This window comes from Gadus macrocephalus, chromosome 16 (genome assembly GCF_031168955.1).
Source record: "Gadus macrocephalus chromosome 16, ASM3116895v1".
NCBI classification, from domain to species: domain Eukaryota; kingdom Metazoa; phylum Chordata; class Actinopteri; order Gadiformes; family Gadidae; genus Gadus; species Gadus macrocephalus.
This window is the reverse complement of record NC_082397.1, coordinates 5,611,299-5,639,109: the sequence shown is the minus strand read 5'-3', so window position 1 is coordinate 5,639,109 and position 27,811 is coordinate 5,611,299. Positions and strand designations below refer to the sequence as shown.

Genomic DNA, 27,811 nt, shown 5'->3' with positions numbered 1-27,811 from the left:
TTCAATGTTCTTCGAGACTTCTAAAGTGGCTGCTTGATTCTCAAGTGAAATCCGCTGATGGCGTTGCGCGTGGGCGGGGTTTAAAAGGAGCCGAAGCCATCGGGGCCGTTCGGTTTAACTCGGGCGAATTTATTCCGACAGACCCGCACCGTAGTCCGCAATAATATATACTGCGTTCACCGCACAAACATTTACAAGAGTGAAACGGCGCTTTCATTCATTCGAAGGTACATTTCTGCTAACCCTAATGTTGAACTAAATGCTATTTAAATGTCCAGTTTGAGTTGTCCTGCGTTTGTTTAGAGGTGCCTGTATACTGTGTTGAGCGGTAGTCCGGCTAGCTGGATGCGGCTAAGCTAAGCTGACGTTAATATTGGCAAAGGTAAACTTTTTGTTCCTGGCATATGTCACTCCTAGTTCTAGGTACCGATATCCACCCGATACTTTTATGTATACTTGCAGATACGTCCACGGTGAATAGGATTCACCAGGGTAGCACAATAGGGCTTGTTGGCAGCTACGTGCTACTATTGCTTGCTGTTAGTTAGCCATTAGCTTGTCCTGCTAGCTTATTGGTTAGCCGAGTGACGGGTGAGACGGCAATAACAAGGATTAAAATGCCATGAATCTGTCGTTTTTATCTAGTTTGTCCGTTTACTATGAAGTTTTGCCTGGCTGTGATTCATTAATTTTGGAAATGTGTGTACTACTCCGTTCCGAAATGGACGAGACCTCATTAAGATTATGTGATAATTGGTGTTATGATAAGTTTCCTGATTTGTCTTCTCGCAATTTTTTTTCCAGGTTTTTGGAAACACCTAGAAGACGAAACGGTGATGCTAATCCAGATTAGATAACCCGGTATTTGATAGGTTGTAGGTGAGACGATACCAGCAAACACTTTCAGAGTTATAGGTGTGCTCAATTAATTCGTCCCCAGCTTTTTTTTTTCTATTTACCTTGCGCAAGGACGATTTCATCGATTTGCTCCAACGTGGGATGCTCAAAAAAGATTTGATTGAAGAAGCAGCTGAAAAAAATTAGGGGTTAGGCCAAATTTAAGGTGGGGGAACGGACAATCCTCCAACATTTTGAGTAGTCCCAACGGGGTTGACTAACTCGCAATTTAAAGACACTTAATTCAAGGAAAAGTAAAGGAGTGCGGAGTCGTCCACATGAGCGCCGCAAGAACAGAGAACCCAATTATTTTGGGCTTGTCCAACCAGAATGGACAGATGCGGGGCTCGGTGAAGCCTGCCGGGGGCCCTGGAGGAGGAGGAGGTGGTGGAAGTCAGCATCAACCAAGCCAGATTAAGACCTCCTGCACAATCAACAATGGCAGCTCCCAGCCCACCACAACAGCCAACACGGTCATCAAGTAAGATTGGTGAAGAAGCAATGGGGTAGATTGCTATCTTATATGCTATACAAGTTATTTGGCACTACATTTTGTAAGGCCCTTGTATACCTAGACTTCATACTTGAGGATTATTCCGGCTGGTGGGTTCTCTTGCTGAAATGAAACCATTTGATGGCTGGTTGGACAAATGCAATATGAGAGCATGCACTTGCATTTTTTTTCTGCTTGTAATCGTGTTGATGGACTTGCATTTATCGAACTTCTAGAGTGATGTTGTTTGAATTACTTTCATGCGTTAAATATTTCCCCTCATAGGCCCGGAGATGATTGGAAGAAAAATTTGAAGCTACCTCCAAAAGACACGAGGATGAGAACTTCTGTAAGTGTTCAGCAGTAATTATTATTTCCCTTGCATAACTCACTTTATAAAAATGCTCTAGGGTCAATTTAGCTTGGAACCCTATAATTAATGTAATGACTACAGTCAACAAAAACAAAGCTGCCAAGCAATATGGGTTTGGCCTTTACAAGTGCATTTCTAAATTCATTGTTATGCATGCTTGATGAGGTAATTGATTGTCAGGTAAAGTGCTGGAAAGTTCCCACAGTTAGAAAACCAATGGTTATAGAGCAATACAGTTCCTATATTGCCTCAGTTCAAACTAGATAAAAAGAATTGCGTTCAATTTGCGTGCTTTTTGAACATTGTGCCTCCATTAATAGTGGGTCTTTGAACACAATGTGTTTTCTGTGTTTTCTATAGTTTAATAACTTTTTTAAATGTCCTCACTCTTTGCAATCCTACTGCCGTGATTGTTTGAAACAATTGTTTGCAAGATTAAGTTAATAAAAGAACTGCCTTTCTGTGAATTACAGGATGTTACAGCAACTAAAGGCAATGAGTTTGAAGACTACTGCCTGAAGAGGGAGCTTCTCATGGGCATCTTCGAGATGGGCTGGGAGAAACCGTCTCCCATCCAGGTAGGTTCTGCAGCCTCTCGGTACCTCTAAAACTTTTTGATTGTGGTAAACCATGATCAAAGAGGCAAATAAATGAATTGTCAGTCAAACTTAAATTTGTTTGAAAGTTTATAAAAAATGTTAGTCATTATTATTGGAGGTGCTCCATTTTTGGTTTTACAAAAGTCGTAAAAAATGTTTCGGATCTTTTGTCACTGCCGTGATTCTATTTGGAAAATGCAGCATATTTCCTGATGTAAATATTCTACATAATTCTGTTGGTCCGATCTTTCACACTGTAGATCCTTTTCATGTCCTTTATTCATAATGTTCCTGACGTTGAAGGACGTTAATTTGTCTGACCTTCTGCTCTTTAGGCCATAGTGGAAACACAGAAAACGGGCCAAAGCATTTTTATTTCATTGCAAATAGTTACTGTAAATTACTGTTCCATTTCATTCCCTCTCAAAACACTACTACTTTTATCCTTTATTCATATTACATTTTGTGCTTGCTCATTTATACCATCACAGTAAACTGACAAAAATTGCCAAAGCACGCGCAGCCTTCCCTCAAGGTGTACTGGTCGGGAACTACTGCTGAGACCTTGGGGGCCCCTATTGATGTCTGAATGTCCATCACAGGAGGAGAGCATCCCCATTGCACTATCAGGACGGGACATCTTGGCCCGAGCCAAGAACGGCACAGGAAAGAGTGGGGCCTACCTCATCCCCTTACTGGAACGCATCGACCTGAAGAGGGACTGCATACAAGGTGAGGAAGATATTAGTTATGTTGTCATAACCGTGTTAGATATTGAAACCTGGTTTGGGTGTTCACCCCCAAGGTAGTGAACAGAATACTTTTTATATGGTCTATGAGGCAGACGGGTTGTGTTGGCATTAGGCCTGGGTGGTCTCTTGGATCAAATTCAATTTTTTTGTATTCGCATGATGCCCTTGTTAAACCATCCGACACTTGAAATTTCTTCTTTTTTTTGGCTAAATTGTGTGCGTTTTGCTTTTACAAAATATAGTAAGCAAACCAAGTCTATTTTATCCCCTTATCGTGTTCGTGAACATTTTGTGGTATTTTGAACTAAATGTATATGTTTGATGGCTGGAGCAAGCTTATTCTGCTGAGAAAGGTGATTGTTGACCCTTTAAAATAGATTTTCACCTTACAAAGGGCTTTTTCGGTGCCCAGCTCATCTGCAGTGCTTTGGAATGGCCACAAATTCTTGCAAATATGTTTTTGTATTTATATACCATCGTTTGTATTAATAATGGCTTTATCCCATATCATTTTTAGTAATAAGTAAGATTTTTAACCCTCAAATATAGCCTATTAATATTTACTATGTACCTATACACAGGCTTGTACATTGCCAGTGCCACTATCGTCATGTTGTTAAACGTTCTGACCACTAGAGGGCTTTCTACCATAAGATTTTCTTTCTTGGCAAGCAAATAATATTGGGCACAAAATGAGATTAACGGAGGTAACTCCCCATTTAAAATTCTTAGCTGTGTTCTTACTGCATCCGTAGTGCCAAACTACAATCATAGGAGGTGCTATAAGCAAATGTTTAATGTGAACTGAGTTATCGGTTGCTTTTGATAACATGAAGGAGTACAATTGTATCCCAACAGTTTCGTTTGTCTACCAAGGTATCTGTTAATCTGACTTGGTAACTGAAAGCAAAAGATATATATATATTCTTTTCACCTGAATCTCATCCTGGACCAATGGGACACACTTCCACGTTCAATCCAAGTCTGCATTTTTCTGAACATGATTGCACTTAAACTCGCTATGGTAACACTGATTCGTAATACGATGTGCAGAGGATAGCTGAACAACAATAAACATTACATGCAGATTCTCAGTATCTGATACTCCATTTTAACTGCCGATCCGGCAGTTAAAATGTTACCCGCGAGTTGTTTGCCGACGTGTGGTTTATTCCCCCAGCGGTGGGCATCGTGCCGACCAGAGAACTGGCCCTACAGGTGAGCCAGATCTGCATCCAGGTCGGCAAACACATGGGCGGGGTGAAGGTCATGGCAACGACGGGTGGCACTAACCTCCGCGATGACATCATGAGGCTTGACGAAACAGGTACAGCACGACTCGTTGGAGGTCTTTTCAAGTGAAAGTCTATCTCGGGTGAGGTTTTGTTTCAACTTGGAAGTTTTGCTTTTAGAAATGGATGACAAAACAAACTGCTGCCCGGCAGCGTATAAATACAGCCGCTTTCGCTTGTGGGTGTCCCATGTCATACATTTTGATTAGAAAAAGGTTGGCGGTGGTAGGGCCTCATGGAGGGAGTGATCAAATGAAAATTAATCCCGGGCCCATCCATCTGCACTTATTGACTTCAGCAGTGAAAAAAGCAATTAGAAAAGATCATTAAAAACAAACTGAAAAAGCTGTTTATGGAAAACTTAATTGCCTACTTGATGTCCAAATGGAAATGAGACTGTTTCTAATGGTCGTGTTTTCAGTGTAATGGCTCATCTCTAACAATGTACAATGAACCACTTTAGTATTATGAAGTCATCACCAACATGCAAATGCTGTGGTGGTTCCCCCCCCTTTCCAAGCACAATATTGGCAATTTATCAAACGTAATCATGACCATGGGGGTTCTATTCCCCTCTGGGGGCAATGTTATACATGCAAATGTCTTTACGACTTTTCTCGGAATTAAGTGGAAAACTACTCTACTCTAAATTCATGTTAGTTTTTATTTAGGATAGGCTCCTGGCTGGGGTGTTTGAATCCTTGAATAATAATCGGAGCCCCTACCTACTAATTATAGACGTGCATCTGGGAAAATGACGTATAATTCACTTAAAGTTGTTTTGGAACGAATTGGCTTCTAAAAGGTGACTGGTATTTCATCATGGCTGCCTACTCGGTTGTTGCAATGCTTCTGACCTTCCTTGGACTCTTAACGCCTTTTTTATCTGAACCACGTCTAAATTTGATAAAGTAGTTGCACAATTCGACTAGATATGCAAAGACATCAACCATGGTGAATCAATAGGTCAAGGCTTTTGTTTGGGCAGTACTGATCGTCAACCTTTACTGGCTGTCGAATCAATCGCTCTTTCATCTTGAATCAGTCGTGTGTGTGTGTGGGTGTTTGTTTGTATGTTCGTAGTGCACGTGATCATCGCAACCCCTGGGAGAATCTTGGACTTAATCAAGAAAGGAGTGGCCAAGGTCAACCAAGTGCAGATGGTCGTTCTGGATGAGGTCAGTTGGCTTAACGCTTGGTTTCCAGACCATTCCTCCCTGGTTTTAATCAATCATGGACTTTGTCTTTGAAGACGGACCAGTGAATGATCACGGTTAAAACTACCTCCTCGGATTTACTAACTTCTTCATCACTAATATTTGTACCAACAAAGACTGCTGTGAGAATGTGAAGACTCCTTGTTGGAGAGTAAAGCTAGAACATGGCATAAGCGGAGGTTTTCCTGATGCATTTCATTGAAAAAGGTGCCAGTCTAGCCTTATTTAGCTGCTGAACTCCTTGTCTTGCTGCTCCGTTCCCTTTCCCCCTCCAGGCTGACAAGTTGCTGTCTCAGGACTTCATGGCGATGATGGAGGAGATGCTGAGCTTCTTGCCCAAACAGAGGCAGATCCTGCTCTATTCAGCCACCTTCCCTCTCAGCGTTCAGAAGTTCATGGTTGGTTCCCTTCTGTAGCCGTTGGCCTCGTCTCACAAATCAGATTTTAGATTAATATCTAGAGTCGAGTTGTAGTCAATCTCAAATCTGGGTGACTGGGAGGTTTAGCTTTCCCTCGCTTCAAATTAGTTTTGAACAATCACCTTACCGGCGGCAGGGATCTGTATGTGTCTAATTGGGAACACAAACCCAGCCAGCAGTAATGAACATCAAGAAATAAACCCTGTCGTCTGACCCCTATAGAAATACTTATTAAAGTCCCCTTCTGAACCCCATTCCCCTTTAGTTGAAGCACTTGGGCCCCTTATTTGTTTGACTCATGGCCATTGTTATAGAGCCGACTGCAAGAAAACCATGAGACTTAGTCAAAACACAACAATTCGTTGATGGGCCATGCTAACTTGTGGTGTGTGTGTGTGTGTGTCAGAATGCTTACTTGCAGAAGCCTTATGAGATCAACCTGATGGAGGAGCTGACCCTGAAGGGAGTCACCCAGTACTACGCCTACGTGACCGAGCGGCAGAAGGTCCACTGCCTCAACACGTTGTTCTCACGGGTACGCATGAATCCCTTGCACTCTATATCACTATGTCAAAACAAGAATTGGCTCAAGTAATATTGGCCTTTTTTTATCTCTGATTTCAATGGCCTATAACTGGATAAATTACAACTGTTTCTATCTAAATAATATTTCAAACATTCAGTTTGTTTTGCACAACTTGAAGGCATCCAGGAAGGTTTATTTGTGATAGATTCAGTCAATACAAGTACTACTACTGCTGAAGTGCAAACTGTTGGTAGTCGAGTTGTAAAAAGTAATTTATTTAGAACTTATGTTGCGTGCGCTGATTGAAGGCGAGTTTTGGATGAACAATTTAACAAGGCTCCACCGGTTGGAACTGGTGGAATGCCAACCAACAATTCGGTCGCTGTTCCTCAGGCGTGTGATTTCCGAGTTGTAAAACACTTTCTGCCCTCCTCCACAGCTCCAAATTAACCAGTCCATCATCTTCTGCAACTCCTCTCAGCGAGTCGAGCTCCTTGCCAAGAAGATCTCCCAGCTGGGCTACTCGTGCTTCTACATCCACGCCAAGATGAGACAGGTCAGCTTGCCCTGCTGTTCGTTCAAGCAGTCCTGCTGCTGTCCTCCAAGGCCCTGCTGTGTAAATATACCATGTCTGTCTCTCTCCACCCAGGAGCACAGGAACCGCGTCTTCCACGACTTCAGGAACGGACTCTGCCGGAACCTCGTCTGCACTGGTAAGGAACCCTGCCGTGCTGGATCCTAGACAATCAGGAGGAGGCTTGCAGGTCGCGCCTCAAAGGGTCTTGGATAAAGTGTGGTTCTTATGCAGTATTGAAACTAATTGGGCAAGGTCCAGTATTGAATTGGTAAGCATTGATCAGTGTGTGTAATGTTGTCGCAGCAGTTGAACGGGTATGCCAAGTCATTTACTCTGGTACGATCTCTTAAGGTACGGCCACACCAAACGCGTTACCCGCGTACCACGCGTATAAAATCGGCAATTTTTCCATAGGGAAGCATTGGTTTACGCGCGTATGAGGTGCGTACACGCGTATCATGCGTACCAAGCAACATTTTACTTGCGTTAGGGGCGTATGAGGCGCGTATATATACGCGCGTACATATACGCGGGTACATATACGCGCGTACGCGAGGAGTTCAAAAAATGGAACTTTTTACGCTCATACGCGTGATACTTAGCCGCAATAGCCAATCAGCGTGGAGCTTGACCCGACGTCACTGGCAGAGAGTAGTGACCCTTGCACAGAAGCATACGGCCGACATCTTTCTTTATTCTGGGTGGAAATAGTAACATAGTTACGCCATTAAATGCGTTTATGGAAAAAAATTTAGCGAGAAATGTGCATTTTACTTTCATAATGTTCACTCGGTGAATGTGAAGGATGTTTGGTTTGATAGTTATGCCGAAGTGTGAACGCTCCGTTCACTTGCATGGACGGAGTCTCTGGTTGCTAAGCAACCTCAACGTCTTGGCGGACTATTTCTCTGCCGATCAACACTACGAAAGTTATTTAACCCGATTATTGTTATTTATATCCGAGATTATTTAATCTAACCCGATTCAAGCTCTATCATGCACCCAGACACGGCGGCGTTTGGGTTTCCTTCCTCGGACTCCTAAATCCAGCGCAGCCACATGGCGCGTAGCTGCGTATGTAGGACCATTTTTGACACAAAATGGTCAAGCAACATTTTAGCTGCGTTACGCGCGTACATGGTACGCGGGATACGCTTTTGGTGTGTCCGCACCTTAAAGCTTCTGAGCGAGAAAGTGGACCAAAACGATTTAACCACTGTAAGCTTTGACCTGGAGCAAGTGTTTTAAATGTGCTTGTGTAGTGAACAAAATATGATTTTGCAATAAAACTCGCTGCAATCAAATCATAGACTAGGTAGAATATATTGCTGCTATTATTACTCCATTAGTGGTTGGGAATAATTCACCAGTATACCCGCTACACCTATTTACACCCGCCCCCCCCCCGATTTCTAATGGAATATTTGGCTATTGAACGGTAATGGAAAACCTATTCAAAGATCACTCCTTCTTGGCCTACTCTTAATATCGTTGGTAGTGCGGAGAAATGAATCTAAATCCGAATGATGAATCTTGATCTGGCCCTGGTGTTGGTTACTTTAATGGACTATGTTGTTGGCTGTGATCCGGCACCATCGACAGACTGTTGGCAAACAGACTTTCATAATGTTGTAGCTTTTCAATTTTGAGGTGGCTCTATATTACCACCTGGTGTGTTTAGCCATTGCTTGGGGTTTCAAAATCACTCCCATGACATCGCACATGGGACTGACGGGCAGTGTGATGGATAGATTTGCCTTCAAATTCGTACAGTAGACTGGTAGGTTTAGTGAGAAGTAATCAGGTTTCCCGCATCGGTAAAAAGCCTATCGTCTGAGCATCGGTAGCTAAGCATGTTCGGGCCTGGTTAGTACTTGGATGGGAGGCTGCCTGGGAATACCAGGTGCTGTAAATGGTGCCGGGTGGTGGCCAATAGGTGGCACTCTTCCCTCATGCCTTAACATCAATCCTGATGCCTCAGTGCAGTGACGGGGACACTGTGCTGTGGAAGGCACCGTCCTTCGGAGGAGACGTAAAACCGCGGTCCTGACTCACTTGGGTCATAAAAGATCCCAGGGCTCGCCAACCAGGCTCATTCGAGCTGGCCCCCTAATCATCCTCCTGTGTAATTGTCTGACTCATAATTCCCTCACTCTCCACCTAAAGGTGGTGTGTGGTGAGCGTTCTGGCGCAGATTAGCTGCCGTGCATCACCCAAGTGGGTGCTACACACTGGTGGTGGTTAGTGAGGTCCCCCCTTCACTCTGAAGCGTCTTTGAGTGTCTAGAAAAGCACTACCAATTCAATCCATCGTTATTAGTATTAAAATTCTCAAATGACACTTGTAGAAGCCTTAAATTGTTTTGGGGACTATATGGAGAGCAAAATAAACAACAAACAACTCTAAAGCATTATCGTGAATTTGCCTCATTCATATAGTCCAAGCTGTGTTGACCACTGCTTTGGGGCGATAACTGCATGCACGAACGGGATACTGAACAAGTTACTATACAGATGCCTATTCATATGGAACAATTCCGTTTTGAGGGCTGTCAATAACCCTTTATGCTGTTCAGCTGTCAAATTGGTATTGGTTGGTTGTATTAAGAAGGTATTAAAGTCTTGGTTGAAACCCGCTCATACATCTGGGTGGACACTCCCAGGTTTGATGTCCTCATTTATCTCAGTCATGTATTTTGTCCTTGGTGTCTAGACCTCTTCACGAGAGGCATCGACATTCAGGCGGTGAACGTCGTCATCAACTTTGACTTCCCCAAGCTGGGCGAGACCTACCTTCACCGCATCGGCAGATCAGGTAAGGCCGACTTTACTGCCTCCCCACATCACATAACTGCCTCTCGTGTCACGTTACTTAATCTCCAGGGAGTTTTGTTTTCCTGTCGCTCCCTTCTTTTGTGATCGGGTACCTCCACTCGTGTATGTATACTGGTCTGTGAGCACGGAAAGTCCCAACCCATGTCGGCCGTGCATTATCCTCAATATTGAGGACCAGGGCAACCTGGTTAATGTCGTTTTCAGAAATGGTTAACCTTCTTGGACACTTGTGTAAAAGCACGCAGTGGCTCCGCCCTTCAACAGCAGTTCTATGGCCAGTTAGTCATAGAGGGACCTTCTTGAACACTTGTATCTTGAAATATGGCAGGAAAAGTAACTTTCCTAGGCAACCTCAATAGAATTTATTCAAAAATGTGTCTTTTATGACCTTTGTGCTGTTGCAAAGCAGTGGTGGTGTTGGGCTTCTCCTTTATTTATTGCGTGGTTGGTCTGAATCTAGAAGTATTTTCTGTATGCTATATATATACACCAACATTCTACAGGCAAAATAAGGTCTGACTTGTATACATTCCCCACGGCTCCCAGGTCGTTTCGGACACCTCGGTCTGGCCATCAACCTGATTACGTACGACGACCGCTTCAATCTGAAGGGCATCGAGGAGCAGCTCGGGACGGAGATCAAGCCCATCCCCGGCATCATCGACAAGAGCCTCTACGTGGCGGAGTACCACAGTGAGGGCGGGGAGGAGGGCAAGCTGTGAGCAGGTGAGACCTTCACCGTCTGTGGCAATCAGCCCTCGGCTTTGGTTAACGCAATACTCCCTTACTGGGAAACGTTATCTTCTACTTGCCCAAAATCAGGCGAGAGGGCAGTCTCTTTTTTTTTTTTTATATCCACCCGGTCCTCTCCAATGTTCTAGTTTCGACAGTTAGCATTTCAGTTGGCCTTCACTTCGACGAGGGCTGCTTTGCCAAATTTGCTTCCATTGATTTTGGCAAACAATGTCAAACTTGGTGTAGCTGGTAAAAATGGAACTCTTCTTGCTAAACTTTTTGAGTTCTTGTTGATTGCTGGGTTTAATTGCCGGTTTAACATAAATGGTCAAATAACATGGGGATTGTCGTTTTATCTGAAAATGATATATATATTTTTTTAATCCTAAATATGACTAATAATGGGCATTTTCCTAAGAGTATTTTGCACTTCTGCTCATGCAGTTTGCTTTAAACTGAAGGGACATATTCAAATCCAACTTGTTTGTTTCTCTCCATAGATCCATCTCCAACCCCTCAACACCCCTCAACACCCCTCAACACCCCTCAACACCCCTCAACACCCCTCAACACCCCTCCCATCCCACAAACACCCCGCCTACCCGCGTCCCTTTCCACGCTATCTCGGCCATCTTTCCCTTTATATTTCCTTCCCCGTTCCTTTTTTTAAATGTACAGCTTGCGTCTGTCTTTATTTGCTGTGGTGCCACCATGAGGCTTGTGTACGCTGGATGTGACGAGTATAAACCGTTCCTTTCTGCTGCAGAACACTGACAATATGAGCGCTGGGAGAGGGGAGGAAAGCACTGGGGGGAACCCAGTGGGGAAAAGAACAACAAAACTCTAGACGCACATCTAATACCACAATCCATATCCACTCGCGCCCAGACCCCTCACCCAACCAACCGACTGCTACGCCCCCTACCTTCCATCCGCCGCTCTGCAGTCTTGCGTTCCCTCTTTCATATGACTTGGAAGAGATTTTAAGGATTTGTATCAAGTGCCTTACCAAGCAGTAACTTGTTCAGAAGTAATAACCCAACCGTCCTGCATCCTGTCTGCCCCCTTCCGACACTTCCTTCCGCTCACAAACCTCAAGTTCGCCTACGGGGAGAAAATCAACCCCACCCCCCCCCCACACCACTTCTATAGTGACTCCACGACAGCGTATCCCCCCCCCCCCAAAAAAACCATCTTCCTGGTGACTCTGAGGCAGAAACAATCCATTCAGGGGTCCGCATCACCTCCGAAGGCTTGGTGGCGGTGCAGGCGTCCGGCGGCCAGAGGAACACTAACATGGAATATCTTCGTTTACGGAGATGCAGTCGTTCCATTAATAAGAAGAGATATCCTAAGCGGCTGCCAGGAACTGTCCTGTAGCATCAAGGAGAAGGTGTGCTCATGGAGAAACAACAGGCTCTGGTCCATACCTCCTCTCGTCCTCGCGACGCAACACTAAGACTTGATGAGCACCCTGCGAACGTCGGAGCGTGGATTCCTGTCTCCCGTTATTGGTTCCCCCCCCCACACTTCTCTCCCCCCCCCCCCCCTAACCCACCCTGAACTCAGAGCTGTGCCACTGACTTGAGGCACTCCCATGAAGCCTTGTATATACCTTATTTCATTTTAAAAAGATTGTTTTTAAGCAAGTTTCAAAGGCTGGCTGACGAGAGGTTTTGTTTTTGTTTTAACCTGTTGATTTAGACCTCGATGATGGCGACTGTCCCAGTAACCTCCCTTGGTCCCAAACATTGGCCCCTTTATTTATCCTTTTAGACATGGCACACTTCATTAGTGACTTCAACCTAATTTTTATCTCGTGCATGAACCGTTTTGAAAGAAGGTACAATTTCAAACTGACCTGTAGCCCATCTGAATCTGGTGGCAAAGTGCAATGTTTAAAACAGAAAAAAATAAGAGCTGCACTTTTATTTTCCTTAAGTAACGGCCCTTCATGACCTTTGTGTTGCCAGTGTTAACGGAGTTAACATTGTAGACGGACGGTGCTGATAAGCTGATGTGCGTAACGATAACCTGTTTGTTTGTTTGTTTGGTCACCAGCCTTTGCTTGTTAAACTTGACATATATAGCGCACGCCAGACGGCGCGAGCGTCGGTTCCTCCTGACAGAATATCGTGCCGTGTTGTAGGACTACTTGCTGCAGTGCAGCAGAGCCTGATCATTTCTGTTTAGTATTCGGGCAGTTATAAGCTGTTACCTTGATCTCTGGTACATTATGTTTGGGAGAAGATAATGCTCCCGTTTTCAAGAATGTTTTAGTGTACCACAAAAAAAAGCAACGCATCGAACCCAAGTTGTAGCAGGAATTCAGCCTCCGTGCTGAGGGTCTCCTAAAGTGAGCCATTTCGGCAGAGGATGCTGCACAAACAAATGGGTTGGGGGTGGGGTGGGGTGGAGCGGGCCACACCGGAGTACACGTCTGTGGGTTCAGGCAACCCACTGACGAGACGCCACTGCTTCTTGTTAAACGGTATAAAGAGGTGTGTTTTGTTGTGGGGTGGGCGTACTGGGCAGGAAGGAGTACCAAATTTATCTTTGAGACACTATTCCGGCTTCTCATCCTTCTGCCCAGTCCTGGGTATCGTAGCTCGGGTATTACACATTAAAAGTCTGCATTTATTTTGTTTTCCAATTGGAACCTTTTCAGAATACCAATTAGGCTCCCTTTCCAACAGAGTTGGTGAGTTGCTCTTTTATTTATTTTCTGGGTTCTAATCGATGAGAAGTAATTGCACACCTAATTTATTGAACCCCTTGAGAGCGTCACCAGGTTTCTCAGGGTGGCCTGTTATCCAACGCTTCTCAATGGTTAGAGCCGGATCCCTGTTCCCTCTCTTTACCAGTCTCCCAAGTGTCAACATTTCCTATTTGGCCGTTTTTGTTTGTTTTATTTTGTTGGGGGGGAGGGGGGGGGGGGGCGCTAATGTAATTTGGTAAGTTTTAAAATGTATGAAATGTTTGACTGGACGAGGGAGCGGGGAGCCAACACCAGACACTTGGCAGCCGTCTGTTTATTAGACCATTGGTGTTGTCAGCAACTGAATGCCTTGACCTTGTTTTTAAACTAATCCCTTGGGTCTTAGTTTAGTGTACTAGGTTTTGGTTGGATGTTGCTTTACTTCCAATGGTTGACGGGGAGGGGCTTTGATGCATCTTAAAGACTGAGACGAGAGCATCTCGCCTTTGATTGGCTGACCACATTTGAATAGTTTTTGTGCAATACAACGGTCTCATTCTTTAAGATGTACATTTAAATTTAAGGGTGGGTCAAATTCGGCTGCTGCCCTGATGCAGGTTTCAACACTTAAAATGTAGAACACAATAAAAGGTGAAGATTGACTCACTAGTCCAGTAGAGGTGAAGGCTCCTTTTCGGTTAGTTTGTTTGATTCCTGCATCAGTAAAACCACGCAGGGAGGGGCCCTTCGGGCATTTTGAACCAGAAAACGCAATAGAAGAGACAAAAATGAAGTTCTCAAGTTCTCAAAACATGTTTCACAAAATATCTGCCCTTGAATTTGGAGGAATTTTGTTTCAAATAATGGCGTTTCATTGGAAATACCTTGCTACAAAAAGGAAACCAAATTTAAGCGTTTTGTTTTCTTCTTCGGAATTCGCACTTTAGTTAATTGGCAATTCTTCAGTGGAGCGAATTTTACTAATGACCTGTGTTCAAAATAAGTTATGGTTATTGGAAGTCATTAAACGTTTATGTTGACATAATAAAGCTCACTGAACTTAAATCTTGTCTGTGTTTTCCTTTTTTCCATGTTTGACGTCCGCAGCATTGGAGATCACCCTTCGGTAACATTTTAATCCGGATTTTTTTAACAATTAAGAACGGTGGCACTGGCTCCTGTAGACATCGACTACTGTGTTTACCAGCAGCTGGCCATGACCAGATAACCTCACTGAAGCCTGCTGTTGTGGTGCAGGGCCGTGCTCCGTGAGTGACCAACGACGTGCGTCGTTACGTAGTCGATGTGTTGGTCGCCCGGCTGGCTGCTTTTGGTTGCTCTGGTGGCTGGATGGCTTGGTCGCTCAAAGTCAGTCTGGTGGCTGGATGGCTTGGTCGCTCAAAGTCAGTGCCACTAGGGAGGGGGGGGGGGGGATATGACCCCCTCAGATTCATAGTGACCCCCCCAATGTCCCTACAAAAGGCCAAAAACATCGCCGGTAAAACGGAGGCTTCCTCCTCTTGAAATGTCACTGGAACTTGTCTTACAACTGCATATGCTGATCTTTCTCCAAGACGGTGAAATACTACCACACGACCGACATTTTCTTCAATTTTATTTGTAAACAAACCACAACTGCGCGCTGGCGGATTTTTTTTTTTTCTGTAGTATCACTCCGCAAGCGTCCTCGGTTGCTAAGCGACGTCAACGTCTTTGGCGACTATTTCTCAGTTGATCAACACTATGAATGCTGGTAACAAATAAATTGTGAAAAGACACACCGTGTGAAGTAATTTTTTTGGCTATAGTTTCCATATGCTAAAGACGTGTCTAGTTCACCGTCATGCAGGCTGTGTTTAGTAAAATAAATAGCGATCTGTTTTCGGCGCATTTAGGCCTATCTGCCTAAGCCCAAGTTGAAATCATTTGGATGTTGAATGTTGATGGCGCAGTTGAAATAAACAGATTACATATAAATCATAAAAGCCTGTGCGTGTACACGAGGTGCGTGGGTGCGCGTGTGTGTGTGTGTGCGTGTGCGTGGGTGGGGGGTTAGGGTTTGTTTCCCTGGCACGAAAGGGGGAATAAATAACATCGGTATCGGCCAAGAATGTCACAATCTGTGCATCCCTAATTCCAACATTAAAATGGAAAACTCACTCCTTACTCCCATTACAAATGATGCAGCAGTTCGCAAATATCCTGAACTGAAAGAGGAAGACTTGAGAGTCCAACTGGCCATGTTTAAAACAAGTACAAGGTCAACAACACAACTGCAGATGCTGTGCATGCTTTGAAAGAAATGCCCCCTGATGTCCGGGGCCTGTTTGATCAGGTAGAGACACTAGTGAGATTGTTGATGGTGGTGCCCATTATATCTGCTGAGGCAGAGCGCAGTTTTAGTGGGTTACGCAGATTGAAGACATGGCTGCGACCAACCATGACGCAAAAAGGCTCAATGGCATTGCTTTGTGCCATAGGCTATTCACCACGAGAGGCTTGACAGACAAAAAATTGCCCAGCAGTATGTTCAGGGTAATGAAAGGAGGAGATGTCTTTTGGTCCTTCAGTGAGTCTGCTTAGACAGTAAATTTGTTTGGCTTTTTGTTCATTTATGTAAATATGTTGTTTACACTTCTGAGTGTATACACAAATGTTTAAGTAAAACATATTTTGCATAAGGCATGAAGTTTCTGTGGGTGATTGGCATTCCAGACAAATAACAGTTCCATTATATATGGCTATGTTGATCAAGTAGGCCTTTGTTTAACAATGTTCACTGTTTATCCATGATTTCAAATAAGAATTCTCCAATGGCTTTTTAGCGCAAACCATTGGCCCATAGGCTATTAAGAAAGTAACTACTTGAGCGCTAGTTAAAGCCCAGATTAGATTACACATAAATAATTTATTGAGTTGAAATCATTTGCTGACAGCTTTGTCCCCCCCACTTCAAAAATCCCATTTGCGCCCCTGATGGGCGGTACATAATGTAGGCTATCTTATTAGGCTTAATGAACATTTAACTAAACGATAGGCTATAGATCTAAAATATATTATTTTAATTTCAAATTACAACCATTAGATTTTGTTACTGATAAAAACAATTAGGCTACATCGTTTTAAACTGTACTTCTATAGTATATAGCAATAAAGAGCTGTAGGTAGCTTTCGCCAGATCATGGCTTTCTGGTACTTGAACTGTCTCAACAAACATTAATAACCTACAAACATTTAGGTGACCTTGGGTGTCTTGAAAGGCGCCTCTAAATGAAATGTATTATTATTATTATTCTAACATAAATTAACGACCGCCCACAGACTGAGCGACCAAGCCAGCCAGCCGAGCGACCGACACAGCGAGCGCCGCGACCTACCTCGCGACGCACGTCTTTGGTCACGGAGCACACTACATGCGTCCGTCGGCGGATGGCCGAGGGCGTGTCCGGCGTATAGTGGACTAGTCTTTGTAGGCCGGGGGTCTCAAAGTCACGGCCCGGGGGCCAATTGAGGCCCGCGGGATGAAATATTGTGGCCCCCTAATTGACATCAAAGTTTAGTATTAGTGCGGCTCGCGCGTTGTCAAACGCACATTTTTGCTGAGTCGCTTGCCACGCTTTTTTATCACTTGTGATATGGTGACCAGATGTCCCGGTTTTGCCGGGACAGTCCCAACCCTAACCCTAACCCAATGTCCTGAGTCCCGACAAAAGCCAAAGGACGCTAAAATGTCCTGGTTTCCACCAACCACTATGAAATGTCCCCTGTTGTCAGCGATTACATAGCCAACATGATCTAATTATAGCCCGATCATTAACTTGGATTGGGTCAGTTGTGCGACTTTTTTTTGGTGGAATACTTGATGTGGCCCAGCCTGACCCAGACTGCCCTCCAGCGGCCCCCAGGTAAGTTGAGTTTGAGACCCTAGACGCATGGAAACTGATCGAGAGGAACAGTTATTGAAAAAAGAACGCCTGTTTTTGCAATGTCTGAGTGAATGTTGATCCTAGTCTAAGAAAATAAAAAACGTCTTTGGTTTAACTTGTGAGAACTTCCAGATGTAAAAATTGCTATGATTCTGGCTTTGGCTTGGCAGCAACCATGGAAAGTAACAAAATACAAAATGGACATCTCTGCAGTCTGCATATTTACAGATGGGTTATTATTTTATTCTGGCAACTAAACATTCAAGGGTGTTTTATGCAAGACTGATGTTATTGTTCTGCCTTATTTAAAAAAGTTTGCGTGCACTGAAGTGAGAACGTATACAATTCCTCCTTTATAAATCTTGCATAGTCTGACTATACATCATAAAGTGTGTTAATATCTAATGTAATACTTTGGACCTGGTGTAATGGCAGCTGATAATGTCAGTGTTATTGCTTGGCCTCAGAATGTGAACACCCCTGTATGGCCCTGTACTGAGATAGGATTCTGTAGAAGTCTTTCGGATGAGAAGTTGAACAGTGGTCCAGACTCCTTGTGGTCCATAAAGAGCCACTTAAGAGTACGGGTGCTAACCCCTTTGTCCTGGCAAATATTCAAACATGGCCACCTAATCACCCTTTGGTATCTAATTGGCTCAGGTTTTTCCTCACCTCTACCGTTTTGTGCATTCATTTGTGAAATTGATGGAGAATAATTCCAGGTAAATGTATTTTTACTTTACAGTGAAATATATTGCACAGGGCAACTCCTGCACCATGTCCAAACGGCCAAACTATTTAATGATGACAAACACTTTGTTGATATGAAGTTGAAAGAACACCCTGGTATGTTTGCTATATTGCATATACACCTTTTTACTTCTGCTCTTTAATTTGTTTGAATGTTTGAAAATAACCTTGTTTTTATACGCCTGTAAATTGTCTTGCAAAAATTAAATGTATTATATTTCAAGTTTATATATGAACTGCCTCTATGAACTATTATTTTTAGATGTGGTGTCAGCTTTTCAAAACCTGTCCCAGGACTGGCCCAGTAACGCCATCCCCCCCTCCACCCTTCGGGACTTTGTGGGGTTGTACTTCGACGAACCCGGGCAGGAGTTTGATCCCTGGACCCCACCTGACTGGAAAGACAAGTGAGATCTAGTCTCCTAGCAACACTACTCAGCTGTTTATTGTAATTGTGTGTGTGTGTGTGTGTGTGTGAGGATGACGTGACTGGGGATGTTCATCTCCCAGTCTAAAGGTACTAGGTTTGATCCACAATGTCCTTATCCTTACCAGTAGACATCCTGGAGTAATGAGAAGCTCTCCTCCTGATCTGCTTTCATGTACTGCGCTCAGTCTGCTTGGAATGGTTGACCAAATCAAGATTCGATGAGGTGACCCATTCTTTTCCCCATTGTTATGTTGTCTGTAAAGCCCTTAACATGATCAGGGTGAAACGTTCGGTGCGAGAGTTTCCAACCCCTTCACCTAAATGAGGCAAAGCGCAGAGAGCAGGTACATGTCATCCAGTGCGCCAAGCAGCTACGCCCCGTTTCTTTCATAATATCATGGTATATCAATAGGGTTATGTTTGAGGCAGAGGCAGTGCTACCATTGGGCAAGGTCGGGTAATTACCAGGGGGCCTTGTCATCCCCATATCGTGTTTCGCATTTCTTTGTTATTTTTAAATTAATTGTCGTGTAAGGTGTAGGGGCCTCGGATATCCTTCGCCCTGGCCCACAACGTTTCCGAAACCGCACCTGGCGTGAGGCTAAAGGTAGTGCAGCGCAAACGCTCTCCCCATAGGATAACAATCGAAGCGCCCGTTCAGGTGAATGGGGCTCAACTTTGATGTACTTATTTCTGCCTTGTCTAATCGATGGAATCCCAATGGACCTTACCTGATTGAATAAAGCTTGAATTGTTGATGTGTAGGAACTATCTTGAGACCAAAAATATAGCTTTGCTAAACAGCTCAATAGTTGGTGAGTGGTTTGTTTGTCGTTTTCCCTGCAGTCCGAAGCTTCTGGGCAGGATAGAAGACCCAGCCCTGGCCGGCTGGGCTGCGAAGCTCAATCAACTGTGGAAGTCTCTTGGAAGGAAGGTGATGACATCATGATAACATTTCATGATGGAGCTTTCTAATCAAATGGTGTTGATTTAAAATAGGGATGCACCGAATATTTGGCCTCATTTATTTAAAGGTACATTGTTCTTAAATTCTTGCTATAAGGTCTGCTGGAATGTTAGAAAACGTTCAGTATTGAATAAATATTTTGTATCAAATTTGTAATTGATTTTTTTTATTGAAAAGCAAGACAAAAAAGTTTAGAAAAGGACATTTAATTGTTTGATTTATGCAGTGGTGAAAATTGAAAGCAAAATGAATGAAAAACAGCAAAAGCCACATTTGGTATTCGGTTTCGGTTTCGCCAACTGTTTCAGTATATTCGGTTTCGGCCCAGAATTTTCATTTCACAAACTAAAGGATTGCACATTTTAATAAAAATAAAGATCCATTTGAACGATTTCCTAATGCATCCCTGATTCAGATTTGACTGTTTTCCCTCGTGAAGCACATGGTGTTCTGTTTTGCCTGAACATACGCGTCTACATACGCTTTCACTGCTTGAATTCCCAGATCCGCCAGGAGGTGCGAGACCACCCCGAGCTCTACTCCCTGATCCCCACCCCCCACCCCCTGGTAGTGCCGGGGGGGGCGCTTCAGGGAGCTGTACTACTGGTGAGGCCCCAGGGCTCTGGGGAAGTGACAGCCGTAGCGACATCACATCCTGTTCAGGTGTCAGCGTGCGGAGTCCTGATGTGTTCCATCTGTCTGTGTGTGGTGTCCTGTCTGTCTGTGTGTGGTGTCCCGTCTGTCTGTGTGTGGTGTCCCGTCTGTCTGTCCGTGGCGTCCCGCCTGTCTCTGTGTGGTGTCCCGTCTGTCTGCGTGTGGCGTCCCGTCTGTCTGTCTGTGGCGTCCCGTCTGTCTCTGTGTGGCGTCCCGTCTGTCTGCGTGTGGCGTCCCGTCTGTCTGCGTGTGGCGTCCCGTCTGTCTGCGTGTGGCGTCCCGTCTGTCTGTCTGTGGCGTCCCGTCCGTCTGCAGGGATTCCTATTGGGTGGTCAACGGGCTGCTCCTCTCAGAGATGACGACCACTGCCCGAGGAATGATCCAGAACCTCCTCTACCTTGTAGACAGGTGAGAGACTGTCTCTCCCGCCTCACACCGCCAGCCATCTGTGTCCCCTTCTCTCTTCCCTCCAGGATATTTTAGTTTGTGTTTAGTCTTTGCAGCGTCTAACTCCCGCTCTGCCCCACCGCGACCAGTGTGAGAACGAACCTCGCCTCCGCTGTCTCAGCCCCCGTCAGCTCACTGGCTCTCCCCGGTGCTCCCTCAGATACGGCTTCGTTCCAACCGGCGCAGCCAGCCTCCGTTCCTGACGTTGATGGTGGAGAGCTACTACCAGGCCACCCAGGACCAGGACTTCCTCAGGTGATCTGCCCACCTGGAACAGCCCTGCCGCCCAGACCGGCACTCCTGGAGCATATCCCATAACCTGCTGGCAAATATTAGTCCACTTACTTTTTTCCTTTTCCACCTGCTTTTCCATCTTTTCTATTTGTCTTTCTTCCTTTTATCTTGTTCTCTTATTTTTCTTTCTTGTTCTCTTTTTTCATTCAAGAGCATGTCATTCGAAACTAGGTAAAAAGAGTAATATCTATTATTTAAACAATATCGTGGGAAAGGGATTGCTCTTATCCTGAATATCAGTATAGCAGTGTTTGGCCGTAGGTACAAGGCCGCAGGCAATATCAGCTATGCTTTGCTGATATTATGCAGTGCAACAGCGTGACCCCAGGTTTGATAATGCTTTAATCCAAGTTTTACAAGCACCTTTTATAAGTTAAAAGTACTGAGCGACAACAGATTATGATTTGATCATTAATTTGGCTCCGCCAACACAAATGGTTCCAAGAGTGGGACTTGACTGTTGCCAAGCAACATAAACATTTTCCTAGACCCTAGCTTGCTAATTTGTGTATGTCTACACATTACCGCAGGCCAGCTACCTTGTATCCGGTACATTTACCCGTAAATTTCCATTTATCTTGCAGCCAACTTGCTTGATGATTGATGGTCTCTTTTGTGGCATGTTTGTTTGCAGTGAGTTTACGTTGTAAGATTGTTGATGTAATTAATGTTATTAGAAACGCCTGTACACTACATGTAACATGTGTCAAAAGTCCCGTTGCTGTTGTACTCTTCATACGCCATCATTGATCTGAACTCACTCTTCTATTAATATAATGTGCATGAAATCGAATGTGTAGCACATAACTAAACCGTAAATTACTTTCTCAACCCCCTCTTCATAACGATAAACACAGTCTCCTCAGTGAGTATGTGACACCGGTGCTTATGAACGCTGTCCCAGTGCCAACTGGGAACACTGGGGACTTAACACTGTCTGGTGGTCCACAGGGGAGCCTTGCCCACTCTGGACAAGGAGTACTCCTTCTGGATGCAGAACCGCTCCCTCACCCTGCATAATCACACGCTCAACCGCCACCACGTCCCCGTGGGCTCCCCCAGGTCGGTAGTCTACAAACATTACTCTGGATGTTTTTTTGTAATTTCAAGTCGTTTGAAATAAGCGATTGCTGCATTGACACGGTGCAGGTTTATGCTCCAGAAGAGGAGGACCTTGTGCTCTGAACTAGAAGGATGGTCATTTCCAAGTGAAGACGGTGTTCTGCGTTATTGAGACGTGTACGGTTTATTTCAGGCCTGAGTCCTACACAGATGATCTGGAGCTCGCTGAGGGACTAACCACCGGTAAGGAGCCATATTCACCCTACATTAAACCAGGTGTCAAATCGACTTAAAAATACCTATTCCTAGTCTCTTGTTCATTTCCCCTCATCCTCTTTTTGTGTCATATTCTCATTTACATTTACATTTACATTTAGGGCATTTAGCAGTAGTACATTTGTACATTTGTCATAAGAAGTGCATCCATATATCGCTGTCGGTACAGTAAGGATGTTCATAGAACCAAGTGCAAGTACAACATTCGCTAGGCTAACCGATTCCCTGTGTTACAGCAATGATAGCAGCTACTGCAGTTGCTACACGGTTAAGTACTATAATACAATACAATACAATACAACACAACACAATACAGTGTACAATGGTGGCCAGAAGGGGGAGGGTGGCTATGCAGAGTCGAGGTGGATTCTGAGCAGGTGAGTCTTGAGTCTTTTTCGGAAGATAGTGAGCGACACTGCGGTCCTGAGAGCGGCAGGGAGCTCGTTCCACCCCTGAGGTCCCAAAACCGAGAGAAGTTGTGACTTTGCTGAACGGCCTTTTGCTAGCTCTTAGCGATATTCTCTTCTTCTCCTTTTTTCTCCCCATCTCGCTTCCTCCGGCTCCTCCCCTTCCTCCCCTCCTCTCCCAGACCTCCAGAAGCAGCTGCTGTGGGAGGAGCTAAAGGCGGGGGGGCAGAGTCTGGCTGGGACTTCTCCTCCCGCTGGTACCGAGCCACGCCCCCCGGGCCAGACCCCGTCCCTGGGGGACACGGGGGGCCAGCCAAGTCCTGCCGGTGGACCTCAACGCCCTGCTCTGCCGCAACGAGAGGACCCTGGCCTCCTTCCACAGGCTCCTGGGTGAGCCCACACCAGACGGCTTCCTTCATTCCTTCCCTTTTAGGGACGGCCGGGGCGCTGGATAGTCTAGTGCAGCGTTGAGTGGTATAAGTAACCTAAGCAAGGGGTTTCGGGCTGGGTACTTGCTGAATTTCTTCTTTTTTTTTTTCATTACTGATTACAATTGTAACGCCTGATTTCCACCGGGGACGTACGCGCCGCGGAACGGCTGCGTCCTCTGCCCTGTGTCAATCCCCACCGGGCGCGTAACGGCAGCGTAGCGCTGCCTTGCGGGGCTAGCAGACAGTTTTCAGCACCATCATATAAATGTGTATGCATTTAACTCCAGCCGTATTCACGCGAGATCACGTGACAATCCTAAACCTAATGTACTCACCATCCTCTCCCAAAACGACTGCAATTAAATGCCAGGCTTTGTCCTTTCTGACATTGTCCTCATAAAAAGGATGATTTATTTCATAAATTATTTTATGTTGCTCCACTTCGACAATCAGTCTCTCGTCGTCTATGTTGCCGACCCTCTGAGACCCTTTGATTGATCGACTGCTGACCCGGTGCCACCGGTCATGACGTAATGTTGATGTGAAGTTGTGATAGGCTACATGAGCTGAGTATTGTGTTTTATTTTGAAAATTGACCGGATGCTCTATGGCTTTCACTATTTCACTTCCTGCCCGGCTCGATCTGCTCTGTCGATCTGCTCTGCTCTGTTGACGCGGTTCAACAGCGGCTCGCGTCAAAAATAGAAGTGTTACGGAATTAATGCGCTGGGACGCTGCTGAGACGTTCCACGGCACGCCCGGTGGGGGGGGGGGGGGGGGTTCATTGATTAGAGTGGCAGCAATCAGCAGCGGTGACCGCGGTGCAGCCGTTCCACAGCGCTTACGTCCCCGGTGGAAATCAGGCGTAAGGATATCACACCTTAATGTCCATATTATCTTAATAAGTGTTTACAGGGGTGCTCAAGTCTCATTCAGGCTCCCCTGTTTCTAGCACCCTGTTTTCACCGCCTACATTACTTTATGTTCATATTATCACCAAATTGCATGCATCCTTTATTATTTCCATTTAGTGTTGGGGCTGGTTTACGGGGAACCTGGTTGAACAAGTGACTTGTAAGGTCCATTAGTACAAGTATATGAAGGGTCCATAATTAAATACATACAAATATATATGGTGGTGCTGAAAACTGTCTGTCAGCCCCAACGTCTGCCTCACTCTACCGGGAGCCCTCTTTAAGTTGGATACCTCACTCTTCAGGATCATTGATACGTATCCAATCTAAATAAAATACCAGTAGTAGTCCCTTTAGATTAAATCTGTCTGCCACATCACTAAATGGTTATTGACTAATTGACCGAATGACGTTTCCTTGACGGCGGACTAAAGACTAATTGACTAAATGGATAATTGACTAAATGGATTGCCTAATGCAGAACACAAAAACCGCTCATTGAGTGGAAGCTGAATGCTATTAGATGAGCAGCTGCAACGCAGGCATCTCGCCCTCTCCTCACCTTTGACGGACGGACGGACGACGGACGGACGGGGGTTCTGACAGCTCAACATCACCTGTCAGCGCGCCCTGACATCCCGGCGCCCCGTTCCTGGCAGGGGACCCCGAGGCGGCCGCTGGCTACGAGCGCGCGGCGGCAGTCAGGCAGCGGGCGATGGAGGCCTTGATGTGGGACGAGCGGCGCGGCGCCTGGTTCGACTTCAGCCTCCTCACCAACGCCACCCGGACGCAGTTCCACCCCTCCAACCTGGCGCCGCTCTGGGCGCAGTGCTTCTCCACGCCCGCCATGGCTGAGAGGGCCCTGCTGTACCTCCGGGTGCTGTCCTCTGTTTACTGGACGAGAACCACTCTTTATCTACCTGTTAGCTGAATGAACATAACTATATCAACCTGTTAGCTGAATGACCATAACTATATCTACCTGTTAGCTGAATGACCATATAACTATATCAACCTGTTAGCTGAATGACCATATAACTATATCAACCTGTTAGCTGAATGACCATCTAACTATATCAACCGGTTAGCTGAATGACCATATAACTATCTACCTGTTAGCTGAATGACCATATAACTATCTATCTGTTAGCTGAATGGCAGTATAACTATCTACCTGTAGTCACTCAATATCCATAAACACAGTATAACCTCCAGCAGGGGGCGCCCACACGCTGCAATAATCAATCCATCCATGCATCACTGCCCTCCAGCTTGACTACTTATTGTTGCTAGGGGTTTGTTTTGTTGTTGCTATCTGTATGACCTGTGTTGTTGTGGTTGTTGTTGTTGTTGTGATGTGTTCCGACAGGAGTCTGGGGCGCTGCGGTTCCCTAACGGCGTCCCCGCGTCGCTGCAGGACAGCGGGCAGCAGTGGGACTACCCCAACGCGTGGCCCCCGCTGCAGCACATGCTCATTGAGGGTACGCACTCTCACCGTGGCCCGTGATTAGGGTGGGTGACGGCCAGCTGAACGGGTCTGGGTTCAGCGTGGGGTAGCACTTTGTTAGTCTTGCTCTGGGTTTGATAGCACATACTATATATATATATACGTAATTGTTCCAGGTTTGTCGAAGTTGCCTTCAAGTGAGGCCAAAAAACGGGCATTTGATTTGGCCCAGAACTGGATCAGAACCAACTGGAGGGCGTTTGACAAGTACGACGCCATGTTTGAGAAGGTGAGGACTGTCGTCGCAACTCTGGTTCCAACATGTGGACCCCTTCTATCTCGCTCGCACTCTGTCTGCCTCTTCCCTCATCCTCTCCATCTCTCTCTCTCTCTCTCTCTCTCTCTCTACAGTATGATGTGAACGGAGACGGTAAACCAGGCGGGGGTGGGGAGTATGACGTTCAGGTATTTTTGGTTATTATTTTTTTCTCTTCAAACACTCTGTTGGCAGGAATAATGCCAGCGTGGTCAAATCCTGGCGACGCAGCCTCCTCTAATTTCAGAAAGCCCTTCCTCTGCACCATTCCAATTTCCTGTCTGCCCTCATTATTTAGCATTTTCGCACACACACACCTACATGCATGCGCACGCTTGAACTGAATGCATTTCAGGAGAACTAAGTGAGCCCAGAAGGAGGCTGGTTGGATTAATTTTCGTAGCCGCACTGAACTGTTTCTAGCATAGCATGTAGATGAAATAGGGGACCCTAAATCGACCCCTGAGGACTACCAAGGTCATATTTTCAGGCAAACATTCAAGTTAACGAAGAAGTCCTTCCTCTTTTTCTCTCTTGGTTCTTGAATCAAGATTTCGATCATCAAAATTACAATTTGGAGCACTAAGATATGGCTTTGATCTTTGAATGTCAAATTGTGTATGATCATCTGTTGTGTTTATGCGTTGTTGAGGGGGTGGTTGTTGTTGTTGTTGTTGTTGTTGTTGTTGTTGTTGTTGTTGTGTGTCCGGACGTAGCTGGGCTTCGGCTGGACCAACGGCGTGGTCCTCCAGCTCCTGGACCTCTACGGAGACCGGCTCACCGCCGGAGGTCTGAGTGGGACCACCACCAGCTCGCTGCCCCTGCTGCTCTGCCTGCTCCTCGTCACGCTCCAGTGACCTCCTCCCACAGCGCCCGGTCGGCAGCGGCGCGGGCTTAGCGTACGGCCGAGTTCACTTTACTGCACACCCGCCTCAGAACACACGTCAGCTCACCGCTATGGCTCCCAGGGAGAGAGCCCACGTCGGACGGATGAACGCATTACCCACGGGGACGAGGATGTCTGTCTTTAGGTTTGGTTTTCATTTGAATAACAAAACATGTCTGAGTGCTGTAGCGACTCGATTTATGGCTTCATATTAAAATGATTTCAACCATATTTGCCCACTAGCTCTCTCTCTCTCTCTCTCTCTCTCTCTCTCTCTCTCTCTCTCTCTCTCTCTCTCTCTCTCTCTCTCTCTCTCTCTCTCTCTCTCTCTCTCTCTCTCTCTCTCTCTCTGTGTGAAAAATGAAACCAAATCCTGTGATTGCCTTGAAGACGCTTAATATATGTCACTGTTTCATTGATATACTGTGTGTGTATATATATATATATATCCTTTGTTTAATTTTTAAGCAGATCATTAATAAGTGAGCCGGCCCTGCCCATGCACATCTCTACCACTGTACGTGTGTCTTATTTTATAGTGGTATAACTGATGCTGGCTCCATTGTCCTTGGCATGAATGCCAATGTCTAATTACAATATAACTTCTCTCCGTTTGAAGACGGGGGACAAAGCTATACGGCTCTGAGTTTTCTTCATTATGCCTGCTCCTCTGAACACTACAGAGAGGCGATGCGTGAAATATATGACAGTAGACTGGTGCTGCATGGGGATGAGGTGGGGCTCCACACAATGGATCCCTGGTGGTGGAAGCTCTGCTCCTCTGACTGCAGGCCCCTCCTTAGCAGGAGCAGATGGGCGGTGCGCCGCCTAAAGGCCAGCAGACCCAGCGGTCCGTGGCCCCACCCAGATTACTTCCTGGTAATTTTGTCTTTTGACAGCCCCCCCCCCCCCCCCCCCCCCCCCCATCCCAGACTACTACTTGAGAAAATGGCACGAAATCGATGATTACATGCATATCTAGTTCGTTACATTTATGTATTTTTTTTATTTTTATTAGCAGTAGAACATTGTATTTAAGTAGGCTTAACTGCAATCTTGACTACAGGCCGTAACCTCTCAGCTGCGGGCCGCTCCACCGTTTACACTATCCTCCTATAGAAGAGCGAAAATCTCAGGGCTGAGCAATAGTGGCTTATTGTTCAAACCTGGTATGGTAGGAAATCCGATGTGT

The 27,811-nt window shown here is 45.5% G+C and overlaps 2 protein-coding genes across 3 annotated transcripts; both read left to right on the top strand.

Annotated features, from left to right (window-relative positions):
* Nucleotides 1-81: 81 nt before the first annotated feature.
* Nucleotides 82-14,477, top strand: ddx6 (DEAD (Asp-Glu-Ala-Asp) box helicase 6). 2 transcript variants are annotated; one of them, XM_060075441.1, is made up of 14 exons: nt 82-227; nt 805-1,378; nt 1,676-1,739; nt 2,237-2,341; nt 2,965-3,094; nt 4,295-4,441; nt 5,490-5,584; nt 5,899-6,021; nt 6,449-6,577; nt 7,008-7,124; nt 7,218-7,281; nt 9,858-9,959; nt 10,526-10,705; nt 11,215-14,477. In XM_060075441.1, the coding sequence occupies exons 2-13, from the start codon at nt 1,176-1,178 to the stop codon at nt 10,699-10,701; spliced, it is 1,455 nt and encodes a 484-aa protein (XP_059931424.1). In that variant the 5' UTR covers nt 82-227; nt 805-1,175; the 3' UTR covers nt 10,702-10,705; nt 11,215-14,477. The 2 variants fall into 2 exon arrangements, 1 of the variants encoding a protein (XP_059931424.1); XR_009529693.1 differs by lacking the exons at nt 9,858-9,959; nt 10,526-10,705; nt 11,215-14,477 and adding an exon at nt 8,325-8,975 and having other exon boundaries at nt 7,218-7,496.
* Nucleotides 14,478-18,317: 3,840 nt separating this feature from the next.
* On the top strand, nt 18,318-26,850 carry treh (trehalase (brush-border membrane glycoprotein)). The gene is given in 17 exon segments (XM_060075433.1): nt 18,318-18,495; nt 19,365-19,452; nt 19,990-20,061; nt 20,063-20,091; nt 20,455-20,547; nt 20,747-20,760; nt 20,763-20,841; nt 21,832-21,942; nt 22,136-22,185; nt 22,808-22,845; nt 22,848-22,917; nt 22,920-23,015; nt 24,630-24,847; nt 25,340-25,451; nt 25,594-25,706; nt 25,829-25,882; nt 26,450-26,850. Coding segments are annotated over 17 exon segments (1,554 nt in total). The 5' UTR covers nt 18,318-18,319; the 3' UTR covers nt 26,591-26,850.
* The last annotated feature ends 961 nt before the right edge of the window (nt 26,851-27,811 follow it).

What these genes read in the sequence shown, in the direction of transcription:
- ddx6 (XM_060075441.1), top strand. Translation starts at nt 1,176, where the DNA reads ATGAGCGCCGCAAGAACAGAGAACCCAATTATTTTGGGCTTGTCCAAC. An exon ending in CCGGAACCTCGTCTGCACTG is followed by an intron (nt 7,282 to 9,857) that starts GTAAGGAACCCT and finishes CTTGGTGTCTAG; the next exon opens with ACCTCTTCACGAGAGGCATC. An exon ending in TCACCGCATCGGCAGATCAG is followed by an intron (nt 9,960 to 10,525) that starts GTAAGGCCGACT and finishes CACGGCTCCCAG; the next exon opens with GTCGTTTCGGACACCTCGGT.